This window comes from Polyodon spathula, chromosome 8, assembly GCF_017654505.1.
Source record: "Polyodon spathula isolate WHYD16114869_AA chromosome 8, ASM1765450v1, whole genome shotgun sequence".
Classification (NCBI taxonomy): Eukaryota; Metazoa; Chordata; class Actinopteri; order Acipenseriformes; family Polyodontidae; genus Polyodon; species Polyodon spathula.
In genome coordinates this window covers 4,826,250-4,844,782 of record NC_054541.1, presented here as the reverse complement: position 1 = coordinate 4,844,782, position 18,533 = coordinate 4,826,250, and the positions used below count along the sequence as shown (strand labels likewise).

At 40.5% G+C, this 18,533-nt stretch overlaps 1 protein-coding gene across 1 annotated transcript; it reads left to right on the top strand.

The window, feature by feature from the left end:
• Positions 1–5,168: 5,168 nt before the first annotated feature.
• Positions 5,169–17,747, top strand: LOC121319309 (sal-like protein 4). Its single transcript, XM_041256610.1, has 4 exons — positions 5,169–5,319; positions 13,480–15,954; positions 16,296–16,594; positions 16,877–17,747. Exons 1-4 carry the CDS (start codon positions 5,253–5,255, stop codon positions 17,303–17,305), a joined length of 3,270 nt encoding a protein of 1,089 aa, XP_041112544.1. The 5' UTR covers positions 5,169–5,252; the 3' UTR covers positions 17,306–17,747.
• The last annotated feature ends 786 nt before the right edge of the window (positions 17,748–18,533 follow it).

The window sequence follows — 18,533 nt, the reverse complement described above, 5'->3', positions numbered from 1 at the left end:
CCCTTTTCCCGGCATCAGCCTTTTTTATTCTGTTTCTAACTATCAGCACCTGTTCGCTCCATGTGTCAGGCTGCTTCTCTCTGTCTGTACGTTTTAGTACGGTAAGTATTATTGTTAAGGATTGTGTGTGTTTTTCGCCCTTTCTTACTTGGGAGAGCGCTTACTCCACGGGGCTGGGCTTGCTGAGCTGAGGTTATTGAGCTGCAGGCGGTGTCTGTGCATATCTCCTGCATGTGTATTTGGGATGATGGTAGCAGAGTGTCACTGTGTGCAAACACTGCTTTTTTCCCCAAGGTGGTTACAGCCTTCCACATGAATCAGTCTGTGGAACTGGAGCCCTTTCTTCCTCCACCGTTTGCGGAGGATAGGAAGTTGAACCTTCTCTGCCCAGTTCAGGCATTGAGATGTTATGTGGATAGGACAAGAGCGCTGCGTCATTCTGACCAGCTCTGCGTCTGCCATGGAACACGGACCCTGGGACAGCCCCTTTCGAAACAGCAACTGCCGCACTGGATTGCGTGTGATGGTGCTGGCTTACCCCTGCCTGGGCGGGTTGCCGCACATTCCACGAGAGGTGTGGCTACATCATGGGACCTCTTTCGAGGTGCCTCCATGGCTGAGATTTGTGATTCGGCTAGCTGGGCTACCCCGCATACTTTTTCCAGGTTCTATCACCTAAACGTTATAGATCCCTCATTGCCCTCTGTGGGCGCTAGAGTCCTTAAGGTTGCACACTCGCACCGCTGACCTTGGTCAGGCAGGGCTAGGTGTCCCTCATATGCTGCCGTTCTTTTCACAAGCAATACATGTAATATCATGTTGTTATTATTCCTCAAATAAGAGCTGAACAATTTACTGTAAAACTGCTCTGCTTTAGGTTGTAATAAGCCTTGACCCAAGGCCTCATCAGACTTCATCTCTGACCTTTTGTACTGTTCTTTGAATCACAATACTTATTAATTTCTAACTGAATGCCACTTAAAACAATCTTGTAGTATGTGGACTTTGATTTTGGTGATTTTGTTAAAATAAAGACATAATTTGAGTGACAATGTTTCAAAGTGTCTTAACTAAACACAAATAGTTTTGATATGTCAGTGATATCTTATTGAAAGGATCCCTGTTTATATTGTTTCACAGTTTTTGCAGTCTGTTTCATCAGAACCTTGTCGGTTTTCCTGTGCTTAGATTTCCTACAGGCATGCCAGCTTCCTGGGTTTTTTCTACATTCTGCTGACACCACTTTCAGCAGCAGGTGTTTATACATGCCGCCTGCAATCTGTGATGTAGCTGAGACTAGCAAATATGTTCAAAACGATGGTTTTTGTAACATAACATGCTCAGCTATGTATAGGGTTGCCACCTGGCCCCATAATCCCGGAACACTGTGAGACAGAACGGGATTTTGAAGTTGCCTTTAAACTGAAGGAAATCAACATGTGAATTGAGCCCTAAACCTTTGCTAAATTGATTCTGGTGATTAATTATCTTGAGGCAGCATGACAATACAATAATAGATTTTAACAAATGAAATAAATAAATAAGTAAATCAACAATATTTTTTTTATTAATAGTTTTAAAAATATATATCTTAAAGTTTCATAGTTTCTAATAGTATATCACCTTCTCCCACTGAAATCATTAATACTGAGCAGCTGTTCCCTATTCTTGACACCAGACAGGGTGAACACTGGATCAGTGTTGTTATTTAATTGGGAGAGTCGATGTAAATTAGGGCTATATATTACTAATTAATAGGATATAAATAGCATCTTTTAAATATTGAGAACTGAAATACCATTTTGTACAAAATAAAAATAAATATCTTGAATAAACCTACACACATGTTTATTCAAGATGCTTTTTTTTATTTTGTAAGATTTGTATTATCACAGTAATTCAGATAATTAAGAAGCAGTATAAATTAAGCAAGTGCTTAGTGCTCAGTTCACGTGTTTATTGCTTTCAGTTTAAGGGCAACTTAAAAACCATGTCCCGTCCCAAAGTGTTCCGGAATTATGGGACCAGGTGGCAACCCTAGCTATGTATAAACCTTTTTAGAACTATTTGCCACTACACCTCAGTTACTTATATATGTGTTTACACAATTTGATGTATAAAGGTTTACTGATTTACTTATGGTCCCCCCCCCCCCCTTCCTGAACTGGGGGGAAGGCATCTGTGAAGGTGATAAACACTTTGATAAATAATCCATTCAATCCCATTATGGTCAGCAATACAAGTGTTAACTCAGTATTCAAAACAATACAGGGCCATTTAGTTGGCAAACAAAGCAGAGTGAGCTTTCCAGATATAAAAAGCTGAAACTATTTCATGCATTTTAAATAAAAAAAATTCCCCTTAAACTGAGGAAGCACATATTTCTAAAGCAGTAAACGAGGGATTCAAATATGAAGCAACTTTAGAGTCCTGTCAGCTGGTTTCACAGGCTAGCACGAATCCTGGACTACTTAACCTCATGAACATTGAGTACTCCTAGATAAGCACTAACTTGGGTCTCTGAAATAAGCCATGTGTTTAATATCGAACCTTTAATTCTGAATGCCTTCGTCGTCTTTTAAAACCTCAAAGACCAACCATTTTGATTATCTCCATTTCTAAGTGTGCTGCTACGCTTTTAATGGCATAAATATAAATGATTTCCTAACTGTGTTAAATATTAAATCTTCTCCATCTTCCTCAAACAGAGAACAATTCAGATGCAGTGCCGCGTATGCAGATAGGCAGTTCGTCTGTATACACCAAGCTGTAATCAATAGCATCATTTGTTTAGCAGTTTTTAAAATTTGAGCTATTGCTGATCAATTTAAAGTGCACAGTTCAGGCATTTAGGGAATTGCTTTGGCAGCATCAATTAAAAAGAAAACAAAGTGGCACAGTGATTAAATGCAAATTGTGCTTAGTGTTAACACAGCATTATTTCTAGCTTTAAATGAGGCATAGCTTTATTGTGTACTGTAAGAACATCAATCCCATAGTCTGGGCTGCAGTACATGTCAGCGCATGATCAGGTTTCTATAAAATGGCAAAAGAAGAGGTTTATAACAAAGACATTGTCATTGTGAAGGGAAGTCCTTCAAGCATTGTTCTAAGTCTGAGTTATTCCAATAATCAATATTTCAGATAGCCCTTTTCAAATCCCTGTGATAAATATTGTATTAATCATTCACTAATGGCAAGTGAACTAAGATTTGAGTTGCTCCGGGGGGCACCAAAAGAGAGGGTGGGGAGGGGGGAGGGGGGTGGCTACAAAATAATTGTAACCACTTTACTGATTACACCGTGTAACAAATTTTTTTATTTATTTTTGGTTCCTGGGTAGTAAGTGTTATTTCCTAATTGCTTATGCAATAAGTAAATACAGTATAATCGTAAATCTCGAAAAACTACTCACTTCTAAATCTTTTGTAGTAATTTTTGTATTACTTTAGTATAAATACATGTTAATTTGGATTCATATGTTGTTTTTTTTCTGGCTTTATGTGAACGAAAAGACACACATTTGCCCGTTTTCCCACTGGAAATAGTGATATTTTGAAATATCACTGTCCTGGTCACAAAAGCAAAGTTTGTGGGGAATAATAGCCATTTTCTATACTTTTGAGCAATTAGGAAATAACACTTACTACCCAGGAACAAAAATTGTGTTACATAGTGTTATAGGGTTGAATTTCAGAATCAGGATAAGGTTTTGCATGCATGTTAAAAATGTACTATTTTGTAAAGTGTTTGCTTACAAAGATGAATGGACCTACATATGTAATATGTATATTAAATATCCATATTCAAGGATTCAAAAGATTCCGAATAGGAATAAGATATGTTACAGGAGGACAGTAAGAACCTCAACTGAGTTTGTTCTGTATCTTTTTTCATATCGATGCGTAAAGAACATAAAAAGATTGTAGGTTTAGTTTTTATCACCATGACAGAGCTAAAACCCTAGGCAATCCACGTTTAATTATTGAACAAATGAATAATGTTTTATATGATGGCCAGTATGCCAATAATACATACGTAACTATATCTGAAGCTGTGGGGTTTTATTATTATTATTATTATTATTTATTATTATTATTATTATTTTGAAAAAAAGAGATCATGAACATGGTTTTAAGTCAATGTTAGCGTTTTTTTTTTCCCCCTCACGTCATTAAAACACACAACCAGCCTGACTAAATACAGTTGTGCTGTGAAGTTTGTTGGTTGAATGTGCTCCCACAAAAAAACAATTGCTGGATAATTCGTGAAAAAATCTATTTTCCCGCTGATGATGTTTATAACCCTTTGATTCTGTCAGTGTCATTATAATCTAAAAAAAAAAAAACATATAGATATACCTTCCAGTGTCATCATATGGATTGATGATTTTATTACATATTCATTCATTTAGTGCATTTAATGAGTGTAATATATTCAACAAATATATCTAAAGCTGTTTCTTAAAAAAAAAAAAAAAAAAAAAAAAAAAAAAAAAGCCTCCCTACATGGCCACACGCAATAAATTATTATCGTAAAACAAGCGAAACTTTTTCATAAACTATCATTTCATTGTTAACATTATTCTCAAAATAAATATCTTATAACTTGTGACTGTATTAAACTTGTTTTGCTGTTGGGCTATATGCGAATATCTTATGTGTAGCGATGTTGTCATTATTCCCATATTCTAATAAAAAATGTAATCATATCTCCAATTCATACCCATAATACCATAAAAAGAAGTTTACTAATAATTAAAAGGTTGATTGTTTCATTTATTTATTTATTTTTGGTGTGTGCGTGAAATGTTCAAAGTCACATTCCTGTTCTAGTACAGATTAAACAAACAGGTAGGTAGGTATTCTATTTGTTCAGTTTGCCTGCCCACAAAAACAATAGATTTAACAAAACTACAACTCCCAGTTTCCTAAAGGGTAGGCGAATCCCCGCTTGCAGAACACCCAGAGGTCTCTCTCTCTTTCTATCTCTCTATCTCCCCTCGGACTGGCTGCCCCTCCCTCTCCTTGTCGCACGAACCTCGCTTCTCATCAATGGATCTTATTTGAATAATCTGTAAACTCCTGGACTCGAGCCAATCAGCTGTCAGAGACCCATAATAAATCGCAATGCATTATTGATAATCATAATTACTCTGACATGCGCGTTTCAACTTGAAGGGCTAATTTCCCAACTCGAAGAATTTGTTGTAAAGAAAAATATTGTTAGTATTTTGCTCCTGATGTTGCACCATGTCGAGACGCAAGCAAGCGAAGCCGCAGCAGCTCACCTCCGACGAGGGAAGCTTAGAGGGAAACGGTGAGTCTGACAAATTAATACAAATTGCAGCAGTTTGGATTTTAAGCAAACTAGTGGAATTACAAAAAAAAAAAAAAAAAAAAAAAATCGCTGGACTTTGGTCGGGATCATGACCCCTGGGACTGACCATGCATTTTTTTAAAGCCTTTTTACTCGTTTTTGGTTTAAATAACTAAGTAATTTTATTAAATACGTATATATTGCGAAAGTTATAAGATTCAAATGATAGTGGAGGTTGACGTTTTATACCCCATGGCTCGAGAAAAACGGACTCCCAGGCATTGCTAGCTATAGGGGTGGAATGTCCGTTTTGGAAACAATATTTTTTAATCAGATCTGCCTGCAATATGTTTTGCCGTCTTGAAGGTAGTTTTATGAAACGCACAGTTTGTATTGAAACTGTTATGCCGTCGGGAATTTAACTCGGTCTGCGGTGCAGCATGGCGTGAGTATTGATGATCAATGGTATCAATATTATCTCTTATACTTCTTCAACAAAGTAGACGGTGAGCCAATGTTTCATACAATACACTTAAACGTGTACTAAAGGGAAACTAGGTAGTGCCGAGACGTGTCTTTTTATCTTGCATGTTGTCTCTTTATTAAAGTAAGGCTGCCACTTTTTGTGGCTTTTTCAAAGTTATATTTTAAGTGTTTTATCATTATGCTCGAGAGGTCGCGGCTGCACTGGACCTGTACTGACCTCCAGCCATCTTTGATTTCCGACTTCCTAAAATAACTAAAGTGTGTGTATCTAAAACGGAAAGTTGTGTGTGTTTTTTTTTATTTTTTTGGTAGAGTTTTCTGTTGTAAACACCCACTTAATAGTCGGTACAGTACACTTGTGTGTTTTTGTTTTTTGTTTTTTTTCCGCTATCTTAGCCACCTATTAAGTTAAATGTATTGGATTCCTCGATGCATCAAACTGTTTTGGTTTCGCTTGGACACGGTAGTAGCCCCAGTAAGCATGAAGATAGTTTCATCCGTGCGGTTGCTAGTTAACATACAGGGTAATTTAAACCAGTTTCCTTGCTAAATTGCACTTGGTATTGGTAATAATTGAAGCAGTTTACAGTGTGTGTGTGTTGTTTGTTTTGTTTTTTGTGGGGGGTACTAAAAATATTCCAGTGAATGACTGCATTTTCCGGATGAAACATTAAGGTTGCTGATTAAGTTTGTAGGTTGTATTACATAATCAATTCCCTTTATTCTACTGTATATAATCTTACCGTTGCTGGAAAATTACCAACGCTGGTTGGCTGATATTTTCGCATAATACGGTAGATGAGCATATTTTAGAACGAATGATTTTCAGTGTGTGTGTATACATACATACACACACACACACACACACACACACATTATGGCCACATTTTACTGAGTTGTGTGGGGGTCATTCGCGTACAGTCGTCGTTCACGATAAGTATTCTAGCTGTGCAATATTGGAATTTAACCCCGATTTGTGTTTTACCTCATGATTTGACCTTTTCAGGTACAGCTTTAAAGTATATAAACATATTTATTTTGGATACGGGAGTTTTAATGTTTGCATTTAATATAAAGTCATTTTTAGAAATTAAAGTAACTTTTGTTTTAAAAAAAAAAAAAAAAAAGTGCTTGAACATGTTGGTTGCCAGGAAATGCGACTCATTAAAAAACAAACTGACCAAAACTGCAATAAATCCCTCGTTTTAATGCTTGAGTGTTTCCTTTTGTGCATATAGAACGGTGGGGGATGGAGTTGGTTTGTGGAACGGCTGGGGTGGTTTCCATGTGCGAATACTTTGAACACAAGCTTCTGACCTCATATGTATGACTTGTTGCTAATAATATTGCTTATTTTGGCCCCATACAGAAGCAGTCCTTTTTAAATTACACTGTGTCGTTCTGAATTGCAGCTACATCTCTGCTGTAATGCAGTGCGTGTAATCCAATTGTATTATATTAGTAATACATTATTGTAATTGATTGATCGCATGTTTTGAGACTTTGCTGATTCTCAATGATGCTGAGCATGCAAACAGAGTCCAACAGCGCAAAGTGACAAAACGTGTTCCACATCAGACCGTTCCGCGAACCTTTCTTGTGGTTATTCAGTAAAATGTTACTACAAATTAAACTACATTTACATAGAGGGTGTCGCTTTAAGCTTGGGCGCCCTCAAGGGGGTGAAGTAAATCATTGCACTACTTCCTTGCGTGAAATTGCAAGAGATCGTTTTTGATCTGCAGAAGTGGTCCATAGTTGACTGTAGAGGCGTGTGTAGAGCGTTTTCGGGGTGGAGGGGCGGTATTCTTGGTAGCTCTCAATTGTAGTTATACATTAAGATTCTAGGCATTTAGTAACCAGGAGCAGAGTGTGAGCTTAGAGTAACTGCTTGAAGGGGGGAAATATACTAAGTGGTGAGAGAGACAAATGCCTTATAACTAGGAACATGTGTGATCTGGTTCAGGTACAAACAATTTAATATCTGATGTAGCCTCTGTATAAATCTGTTGTATGGTATTTGACGGGTGTAGTATATTCCGTGTAATTTAACACTTATTTCCATCTTGGATGAATATTTATTTCATGTTAACATCTACAGTTTAAATTGAAAGGGTCTTAAAGACATGCTAACTTTTTTTTTTTTTTTTTTTTTTTTTTATGAATTGACCTATGGGTGCTTTTTGTAAAAGGTCACATTTTAAATGTTGACAGGATAAGATTGTGCATGTTTTGAAGCTACCACACAATGTGTGACCTGCCCGTGAGAACAGTCATTTGCAATCTCTATTTTATTTATTTATTTTTAGGGGGGATTGCCTGTTGAGCAATTAACAAGCCAAGCAGTTTCTGTGAAGAATGCAAACAGGTGGTCATTAGCCAGCCTCATGCATATGAGTGGTTTTGCATTTAACAATGGGGGCTCTTAACTCGCCACTTTATCTTGAAGACAAAATCCATTTCAACACAGTATATTCATTCAAGGGATCTCCTCTCAATAAGGCAGTATCGTCAAACCGGGATTGTATTAAATATAGTATACTTAAACCTACTACAGTAGTTTCATAAAACTCTTTGTTTAATGACAAGAAACTGAAGTGTTTTAAATTTATGCTTAATCGGTTAATATTTTTAATCAAAACTGACTTGGGAATTCCAGAGAGTCCTTGGTTATAATTGTAACCATGTGACAAGCCAGCAGTGTTTGGAGGAATACAGTGCATCTGGCCTCAGGTCAGGGCTCTGTAACGTGTGAACTTTCTTCACATTGCTTCATTAATAAACGCTTGTTTAAGCACAGTGAGGCGTGGTGAATTTTGAAGACCCCTGAACCAAGTATCAAGTTCTAGTCCTGCCTCTGAATGTTGATTCCCTCTTTCCCCTTTGTATCTATAGCGCGCCCCCTCTTGAAACACTGTTACTGTGTGACACTTTGACAAAGCCACTGAGCTAACCTTTGCCTCCTGCTGCCTGCTGTGGGTGGCAGCTTGATGTCAAGCCTGCAATTAGGGCACCTTTAGCAATTGACCTTGGCAGCAGGGCTTGCAGCGTTCGCCCGACTTGAACACAGATGTACTGTTCTGTGTGTGTGTTTCGCTGGTTTGGTTCTTTTTTGACCAGGGACTCCATTATTTGGGGATGGGGGCATTAAGAACTACACTGTGCAGACCTGACCCACTGTTTTTGATCAAATTTTCTATTTAAAGGCAAGACTGACTTGACAATTAAAATGTGTGGCAGTCTTGAAGGTAATTCTCTTGCATATCCCAGCTACCTTTTTGTGTTAATGAGAAATATTCTAAATATTTAGCAGGCGCATTCAGTTGGTGTGTAAACACAAGCATATTAAAGTTTTGCACTTGTCATTTCAGGGTTAGTAACTCTTTGTAGCCCTGCAGCCAGTCCTGGGGTTCAATACCCTCCAGCTGCACAAACTATTTCAAATGGCAAACCTACAGATGTTTTTCATGCTGTGATCAGAACAGATCTAACAGGGCTCTGATTGCCTTAATTCACAATGCCTGCCCAGTCATTTCAATAACCTGTCAAGACAAGATGAGTTCTGAAACCTGTAGTGTGTGTTTTCAACCTTGCAATTGTACACCCCTACCCATAGCTTTTTCCTGTATTTATTAAAGGATGCTTATCCAAAGCCGTTGCAGAACGTCAGGCTCAATAAAAGCTTTAATGTAAAGTTCTGAATGGTGGCAAATGTACAAAGAATAGTTCCCCATTCCCCAGAGCAATAGTACTGGTTTACACTGCGAGTGAATGAATGTTGCACACGAGTGCCCTCCTCTGTTAATCTCCTTGGTCACAGCTGGCTTTCCATGAAGAACAGATGCTTATCAAAAGCAGGGTTGGGTGGCGTTGGACCACAGCATGTATCTGTGGCCATCTACTTAAGAGATTTGTTATGGTTTTTTGGCAGAACTTTTTGTAATTGGCTTTTGAGAATACTGAATAATTAGGTACTGGAGAAAGAAATGAGAAGTCATAAATGTTGTGATTTAAACTGAAGTGCTTTAGCGTATCACACACTGTTCTGCTGTGATATGTCACCCACAGAAATTGTGTACTCCCAGATATTTGCACTGGCTCTTGATGGAGCTCTGGTTTTAAAATGATTCTTCTACAGGATAGTTTTCTAGTTAAAATTTTTTGGTTGATTTGGGAAGACAAGGGTCTAAGATGGAGAAGCCTTAAACTGCTTCAATATTAAATGTGTAATTGTTAACTTTGCATCTTTTTAAAAAAGTGGTCCATTCTTAATATTTACAAACCTAATGAAGCATATGAAGTATTAAGGTAGCAGTCTATTGACACAATTTGTGCAATTTGATACTGATGCCTACAGACAAACCTGTTGCTGCTGCAGCCTTGACTAATTCCTCCCTCCAATTTGTCTGCAATTCTCAAAAGCCCCTCCTGATCTGTTGTGTTCTGTGCCATTTGGTTGGGGTTGTATCCCAATTCCCTGCTGGGATAACCGCATTCCCCTCTTATTGGATTACAGGGCACTTGAAGATTACATTCCAGGAATTCTGAATTTGGTGAAAACAATGACTCTTCCTTACACTCCTTGACGCAAAATCTTTTAATGGCTGAGTGCAAAAAAGCCATGGCAAACGGGATCAGGGGCAGGGGTGAGGGGGTTGTTTTTTTTTTTTTTTTTTTTGTTAAATCTCCTATTTTAAGGACACATACAATTTAACGGTTCTGAATGTGTGGATCTGCATTAAATTAAAGGATTCTGAAATTCAAAATCCAGCAGCACAATGGCCTTGGTTTTATTTCTGGCCAATGTAGAAAAAGCGTCACATCTGCCAGCCATATTTTAGTTGTGCCACCCCCACCCCCCACCCCCCATCGCAGCGTCCTCTGATCTCACAGGCCTGAAGCTAGAATTGCTTTTACGCCGAGCAATCCAGAGGTGGACGGGTTACCGATCCTGGAGAACGGAAATCGCCTCTGCTTTTTATCCACTCTCTGAATCAGCTCGGTGTCTGGCCAGTAGGGTTTGCTGTTGCGCGATGAAGCAATCCCTGCCAGTTTTCCATCCCCCACCCCGGGAGCGTTGGAGCCAATATGGTGCCCCCCCCCCCTCCCCCTCCCTTGGGGTTCCCCAGTAAAGTTTGGCCTCTTTTGCACAGTATGAACGCGTACTGGTGCTGTCCAAGCTGTGTGACTTATCCCGCGCCCGCAGCGGCAGCGCTTTAACTGGATGAGCCACACGGGGGACCCCACACTTTCTAAACTAACAGCTGTGCGGTGTTTTAAAATTGCTGTGTTTCTCAAACTAGTCTATAGTTTACTTGGGATCTGTAGTATAAGATTATCTGGAATATGTACAGTGGAAACGTCCAGGTCAAAGCATAGAAATTATTTAACTTAACAGGCTACATTTTACACAGTGTTTTAAGTATTTTAATTCACACTGTAGCAGAACCAGTGTGTCCCTATAATGTAATCTGGATGGCTCTTGGAGCTTGTTTCAGCAATGTGTTCTCATGCTTTGACCAAGCTTGCTGCCTCACAAAGGAGGCTTCTCTCTCAATCCACTTCCTTTTCTCTCCTCTTCAGTAACACATGGAAACGGGTTCCTGTTGTCTGCTATACAGTTAAAGCTTCTATAAAATAATGCAGCGCTTGCCTTTGTTCGAAAGAGTAGGTGGGGAGTCGCAGTGCAGCCCTTCCAGAGTCTCTTGTATTGTAACACGCAGCCGGTCATTGTGGTTATTTTAATCTTTATGGTGCTAACAGTGATAACCCATGACTGCATGCAGCGTGTTCAAATGTGATAATTCAAGATTGTTACATCCAAAGTAAACGTTGCAGAACTCAGGGTGTGGTGGGGTGTAGTAGGGTGCCTTCCTGGTCATGCAGTTGGCGTTATAATTGCCACCCTTGTCTTTTGAAAAGTAGTGGTGCAGAATATAACAGGTCTTTTAATGAACTGCCTTTTTTTCCCCCCACATGTTAAATAGGTCAGCAGTAAGTTGTGGTGGAGCTGGTGCTTGTATTCTTATTTTCACCACATTCTAGCAACTGCTCTGCAGATGAAATGTGTGGTTTAAGATTAACAATTAAGCATTGGGGGGGGGGGGTGCGCTACTAATGTTTTAACAGACGTTTTTCAGGATTTAATATAAATCGAGTCCCCGTCCCCAAAATTTAACAGCCCAGATTTAGATACTAGTGTTAACAAACACATTCTTTAGTCAGAGTGTAAGCGCAGCTCTGCAATGTACAATGCCAAATCACATGACTCAGTGGGCACAGGCTTGCATGTCAAAGAGCTACGGACACCGGACGCAAGCTTGCGAATAAAAACAATTAAAACTGATTTTTAAATGGAGTAATGAGCGGCGCGAAAGCGAATATTTTAGTATTTGTATTCTGCTACACGCTGTTTGCGTTGCAATGGACCAATCAAGGTCAAAGGTAGTGGATGTCAGACTGTCAGTGTCTCGCGCACGCAGAGATTACCCCAGAAATAAAAATAATATCAACATCAATGAGAAATGAGTTTAGTCGGAAAATATAATGTTCTTTGATGCCAGTGTCCGTGGTTTTAGACCGTCAAAAGGACGCCACGTGTCAAATAGCCAAACAATTGGAGGCTGGTATGTCTCCCCTCCTTATTTCGCCTTAATTTTAGTCAGTGACTGGGGTGCCACACACTGGTTTCGTATTTCTGTAAAACGATGCTTTTGTTAATAGTTGACCTTTAGTAATCACATTAGCTCTTTAACAAGCCAGTGGTGTTCCCCGAACTCTTTCCTTTTCTTTTAGTGTGTGGTGTACCCATGCTCTTTTGTGTTTTTATAGTCTTCATGACTAGCTATTTTAATTTTTTTTTTTTTAATATATTAATGTTGTTCGCTTCGCTCCTGGTGTGCATACTTTTTGTGAAAAATCCAAGATTTAGTTGCGCGACGATAATGTTTTTCAGATTTCTGTCAGGTAAATGTTTACTCGCCTAGTTTAAACAAAAAGAAAAAATTAAGTTGCATTTCTAGACTGATTTTTAAATGTTGAATTTGTGATACTCGTATGTATTTAGCTAAATCTGGACTAGTGATTTATCGGAAAAATAGTTTACATGAAATTTGAAAAAGTGGGGGAACATCTGTTAATGTAGAATTTGTGGGGGTGGGGGGGCGGCATTTCAAAATTTTGCACCATTGCCCCAAGGGACTTGAGTTTAGAGGTACAATTCATTCAATTTGAACAATTGGATGTTGGTTATTAAATTGTAATTGTTCATACCCGTGTTTCTGGAGCAAAAAAAAAATCTATTGCATGAAAGCCCAATTTAACGGTCATTTGCCTTTTTTTTTCTAAAAAAAAAAAAAAAAAAAAAAAAAAAAAAAAAAAAAAAGCTTTTAACAAATCAAATTGGATCAGTTGCAATTTCATTTTGTTAAGTTGACTCGCTGATCAAGTGACGGTATATGGTTGGGACTGATCAATAATTGTAATTTGGTTTCATCACTAATTGCTCAAAGTACATTGGGTGTTAATTAACATGCATTTTACCTCCTGTTCATTCTCCCACCTTCTTCATTAAGCTGTAGAGTTATGGCTTCAGTTTGTTTTAAACTGGGTAAGGAGATTTAATGTCTTATAAAATGTGGTGCACGCATTCATTCTTTTCTCTTTGTATTCTAGGGGTTCCGCAAGAGAGCCGGACAGGAGACCATGGGAATGACACTAAGAGGAGCAGGATGGAGACAAGTGTTTGTGACAAATGTTGCGCAGAGTTCTTTGATCAGTCAGGATTCCTTGAGCACAAGAAAACTTGCACTAAAAACCAACCTGTCCTGATCATGAAAGACCGCGAGGGAGGCATGATGCCTGACCACTTCTTGCAAGGATCTCCAGACCGCTTCTGTGGTGAAAAAGTTGAAGGTCCATCCTCCAGTGACACCCAGTCAAAAAGCAACATTGGTTTGGTGGAAAGGATGGAAAATAACAAAGCTGAAATGGATGCTGACTATCACCAAGAGAGAGAACCCACTGAGATGTCGGGAAGACCAAACGTAAGCTATATGCAAACTTCTAAATTGCAAAACACTAATGTTACATTGGAGACTATGCAGAGTACAAAATTTGCTGTAACTCAACATTCATCTGACAACAAAAACTCTCAGTCCGTAGGCAACTTAAATGCTATCCCCATGATTCTTGAGCAGCTAGTAAGCCTACAGCAGCAGCAGCTTCAACAAATTCAACTGACCGAGCAGATCCGTATACAAGTGGCAATGATGGCTCCACACAGTCTCCACCCCTCTATTGCTGCAGCAGCTGATCCATTGAAAGCTCTGGGGGCTCACTTATCGCAGCAGCTTTCGGCGGCTGCTGCATTGATCGGACAAAAAACTGGCAATCAAAGCCTGTCTTTAGAGAACACGAAACAAGGAAAGGTACCTCATTCCAGCATTGCCTTTTCCGGAGGCAACGGACTGCTGTCCTCCAAATCAAACATTACTAAAGTTCTCCCAAACTTCGCCACTCGACTTCCAACCTTGCTACCTCTAGGTTTGGCCGGTTTCCAAAACTCTTTCTCTCCTGTTTCAGCTGGTCTGGATCCCTCGAAGAAAGGGAAACCTCCCAATATAAGTGTGGAAACTAAAACTGCTGGTGTTGAGGAGTCTTTGTTTAAACACAAGTGCAAGTACTGCGGCAAAGTCTTCGGCAACGACAGCGCCCTGCAGATTCACCTTCGCTCTCACACTGGAGAACGACCATACAAATGCAATATTTGCGGAAACAGATTCACGACCAAAGGAAACCTGAAGGTGCATTTCCAGAGGCACAAGGAGAAGTTTCCACACATTCGCATGAATCCTTATCCTGTTCCTGAGCACCTGGACAACGTTCCCACAAGCACTGGCATTCCTTATGGAATGTCTATGGCCCCAGAGGAGTCCAACTTTGTGGACAGTAAACCTGCGTCGATGCTGCCTACCTCTGGCTTTCCTCAGCCGATGGTGCAGAGCTTCACTGCTTCTCAGGATTCGCCTTCAGGGAATGAACCATCTTCTCAAAGGCCGTCATCGTCTGGAAGCGACGGTGCTTCAGTATCCTCCAGCATGTTCAACCAGGACACGAGTTTGGACCAGTACTTGGAATCCCCAGAAGGTTCTGCAAGCATGCCCCACCTAAATGGGGATGAACTGCCAGGAGAGCAGGGGTCTGAGACTGCCAAGCTGCAGCAGATGGTTGAGAGTCTAGAAAAGAAGACTGGGGATCCAAATGAGTGCTTCATCTGTCATCGTGTGCTGAGCTGCCAGAGCTCTCTGAAAATGCATTACCGTACCCACACGGGTGAGAGGCCCTACAAATGTAAAATCTGTGACCGGGCTTTCTCTACAAGGGGCAACTTGAAGGCCCATTATGGTGTGCATAGAGCCAACACCCCTTTAAAGATGCAACACTCCTGCCCCATCTGTCAGAAGAAGTTCACCAATGCTGTTGTATTGCAGCAGCACATTCGAATGCACATGGGCGGGCAAATCCCTAACACTCCCCTGCCTGGAAGTGTATACGAGAGCTCTGACGTGGACTCCTGTCTGCTGGATGAGAAGAATGTAGAAATGATTGGCAGCTACAATGAGGAGACCACAGAGGAAGCAGAGATGGAACAGGACTCTCAAGAGTCTGCCAGCAATGCAAACCAGCAACTGCTGACTCCCCAGAATGAAGGGCAGGCTGCTTCTCCCTTAGCAATGCTGTCAAGCATAGCTGCTCTGGAGAATCAAATGAAGAACATCAGCTCTGCTTTAAACCTGCAACAACAGTCTAGCATAAGATCAGAAAGTGACTACTTGACAAACGAGTGCGTGACTAATGGAACGTTATCTATACCTGGAGAACAGGAATACCAGGATGGCAGGAGCCCAGGTGTTTCAGACACTGGGTCTTTCTATTCTTCTCCAGCCAACAGCCATACAGGAAGTAACCAATCTAAATCTCCAGAAACTACAGTTCCCGAAGACGGCAATGTAGCAGGTGTAAAATTGGAGTCTAATAATGGACCTGGTGATTCAGAGCACAATGGTGCTTTAGACCTGACATCTGGCAACTTTGCTTTTGGAACAATTAAGGAAGAACCCGGACATATTCTCACAAATGGAGACTTCAGTAAGTATATAGTGTTTTTTTTTACTTGTTTTGCTTTGATCACATTTCAATTCTGAGTTACTGATGAGCAATTTAACTTCATGTATGGAGGAAGCAATTTATATTCCAGTAGAAAATAAAAAGGCTGATGCTTTGCCTCAACTGAAATTGAGTCTCTTGTCACTTATTGAACTTGCGGATCTAAAGTTGTTTACATAAATAACACAGAATGCTATGTATCTGTATACAAAGGGATTGTTCAAAATAGTAATATGATGCCCACATGCAAATCAAAAGTTAGATCATTTTTTGGTTGAGAGGAAAAATATATATATATTTTTTTTTTTTTTCCCCCCAATTAGGTGCTGCCCTCATTCCATCGCTTGCACGATTTCCTTCAAGTCTTGTTAAACTGGAAGTGCAGATCCCATCCGAGCAGCCCATCGGTTTCCCAAATCCACTTGTTCCTCAGCCATCTGGGACGCAACCGGGCATGCCTGCTGCACCGCGCCGCTCTGCTAAGCAGCACATCTGCAATTCCTGCAGGAAGAACTTCTCCTCTGCCAGCGCCCTACAGATTCATGAACGCACTCACACTGGTGAGAAGCCCTTTGCTTGTACCATCTGTGGAAGAGCTTTCACAACCAAAGGAAATCTCAAGGTAACATTGCAACTTCTGTCATTTGCAAAGTTGGAAGCAGAATGTTGCTGGGAGTTAAATTTAGTTTTTGCGATTCCTTGTTTTTATTTCCTAAAAACTAGGACATGACCTAAACAAGACACTGGAAGAGCACTGATGTGCCGTTCACAGCTTGTGTTCATGTTGGCCTTTGCCTTTTTAAACCACTTTTTACGTAATCTCTTATCAAATGTCCTTGTGTTAAAAGCTCAATTCTTGCACATTGTGAAATCTCCTTTTTGTTTGTTTATTTCTTCTCTCTAGGTGCACGTTGGAACGCACATGTGGAACAGTTCAGCTAGAGGAGGCAGGAGACTGTCTTTCGATAACCCAATCGCACTGTTGGGAGGGGAACCAAAGATGATGCCGGAGGTGGTGCCAGCACCTAGGGATATGGTGCCTCCACCCATTAACATTGACCCTGCAGTCTGGAGTCAGTACACTGCTGTGTTTACCAATGGCTTGGCAATGAAGAGCAACGAGATCTCTGTGATCCAAAACGGTGGCATTCCTATGCCTGGAAGTCTTGCTGGCAGTCAGCTAATGGGTTCCAATGGGGGCATGATGAAGATGGATGGGTCTCAGTCTGGCCTCCCTGGATCAGTTGCTGAAATGGACAAACCTGGAAGCGACGGTGTACCAAAGCACCAATTCCCTCACTTCATGGAGGAAAGCAAAATTGCAGTGAATTAAATTAGATGACCTGGACTTTACATGAAGATGTAGATTGTAGTCGTAGGTTTAGGTGTGTTTTTGTTTTGTTTACAGATTCAACTTCAGACCTCATATTCCTACTGATGTGTATAAAGGGTTTTATGATAGCTATATTTCTAATGAACTCTTGCTCAAAAGTGAGTACAATATTTTTTTTGCTCCAATGTCTTGGAAGGAGTTTCTCTTGATGAAAAAATGCAGGTCTTGCAAAGCTGAGATGCATTCTTTTGTAACTTGAAGTGTACAGCCTTAAAAGTGTAATGATTTCACACCCAAAGGTTTGAACTGTTTACTGCAATGTTAAATGCTAGATTTGTTTGTTTTTAGATTAGAACATGACAAACAACTACTGTTAGATCTTCTGACTATTGTTTACTTTTTGTACATTTTTAAATCAAATGCGGGTACTTTTACCCCCCCCCCCCCCCCCCCCCCCCCGTCAGTCCCCCCCCCCCACCCTCCCCCCCCCCCCCCCCCCCCCCCCCCCCCCCCCCCCGCCCCCCCACCCCCCCCCCCCCCCCCCCCCCCCCCCCCCACCCCCCCCCCCCCCCCCCCCCCCCCCCCCCCCCCCCCCCCCCCCCCCCCCCCCCCATCGCCTTTTTTTTTTTTTTTTTTTTTTTTTTTTTTAAGCCTCTCTTCTCCCACCCCCTCCCTCAGATGTTGAATGTGTCTTTAATACATGGGCTGCCTGATCAAACCTGGTTAAATGAGCTAACCTCAGTTCTAAAGAATAAGGTTGCCCTTTGGATGCCTTTCTGTCAACTTAAAGATTCTGGTGTCCCACGCCAACTTGGAATTCTGCAATCCCTGGATGATAGAAAATTGATTTTGTGTGTTGTCTACCTTGCTGAAAGGATCCAGCAATCTGATATAAAATCAGGTTAATATTAAACCATTTCTCTTCAGTAGATGTATGGAACTCTTGTAGCATTTAAAGGTTTAGGAGGCAGGTTACACTGCGTACTCTTGGAATAATTCTAATCAGTTCATGGCAGTTTTAGGAGGAGGCCGTAAGCTGGCACCAACATTTTGCCACTGCAAAGGAAAAGGTGGCCCACCATTCTGGGATTGCAGCATTCCAACTGAGGTACAGACTCCAATATTAACTGTGACCTCCTCCTCCTCAGCTTTAACCCATGCACTGGCCGTGTTCCTTAATTGATTGAACGATTGCAGATAGGTACTGTTCCTATTATAGACCACATTG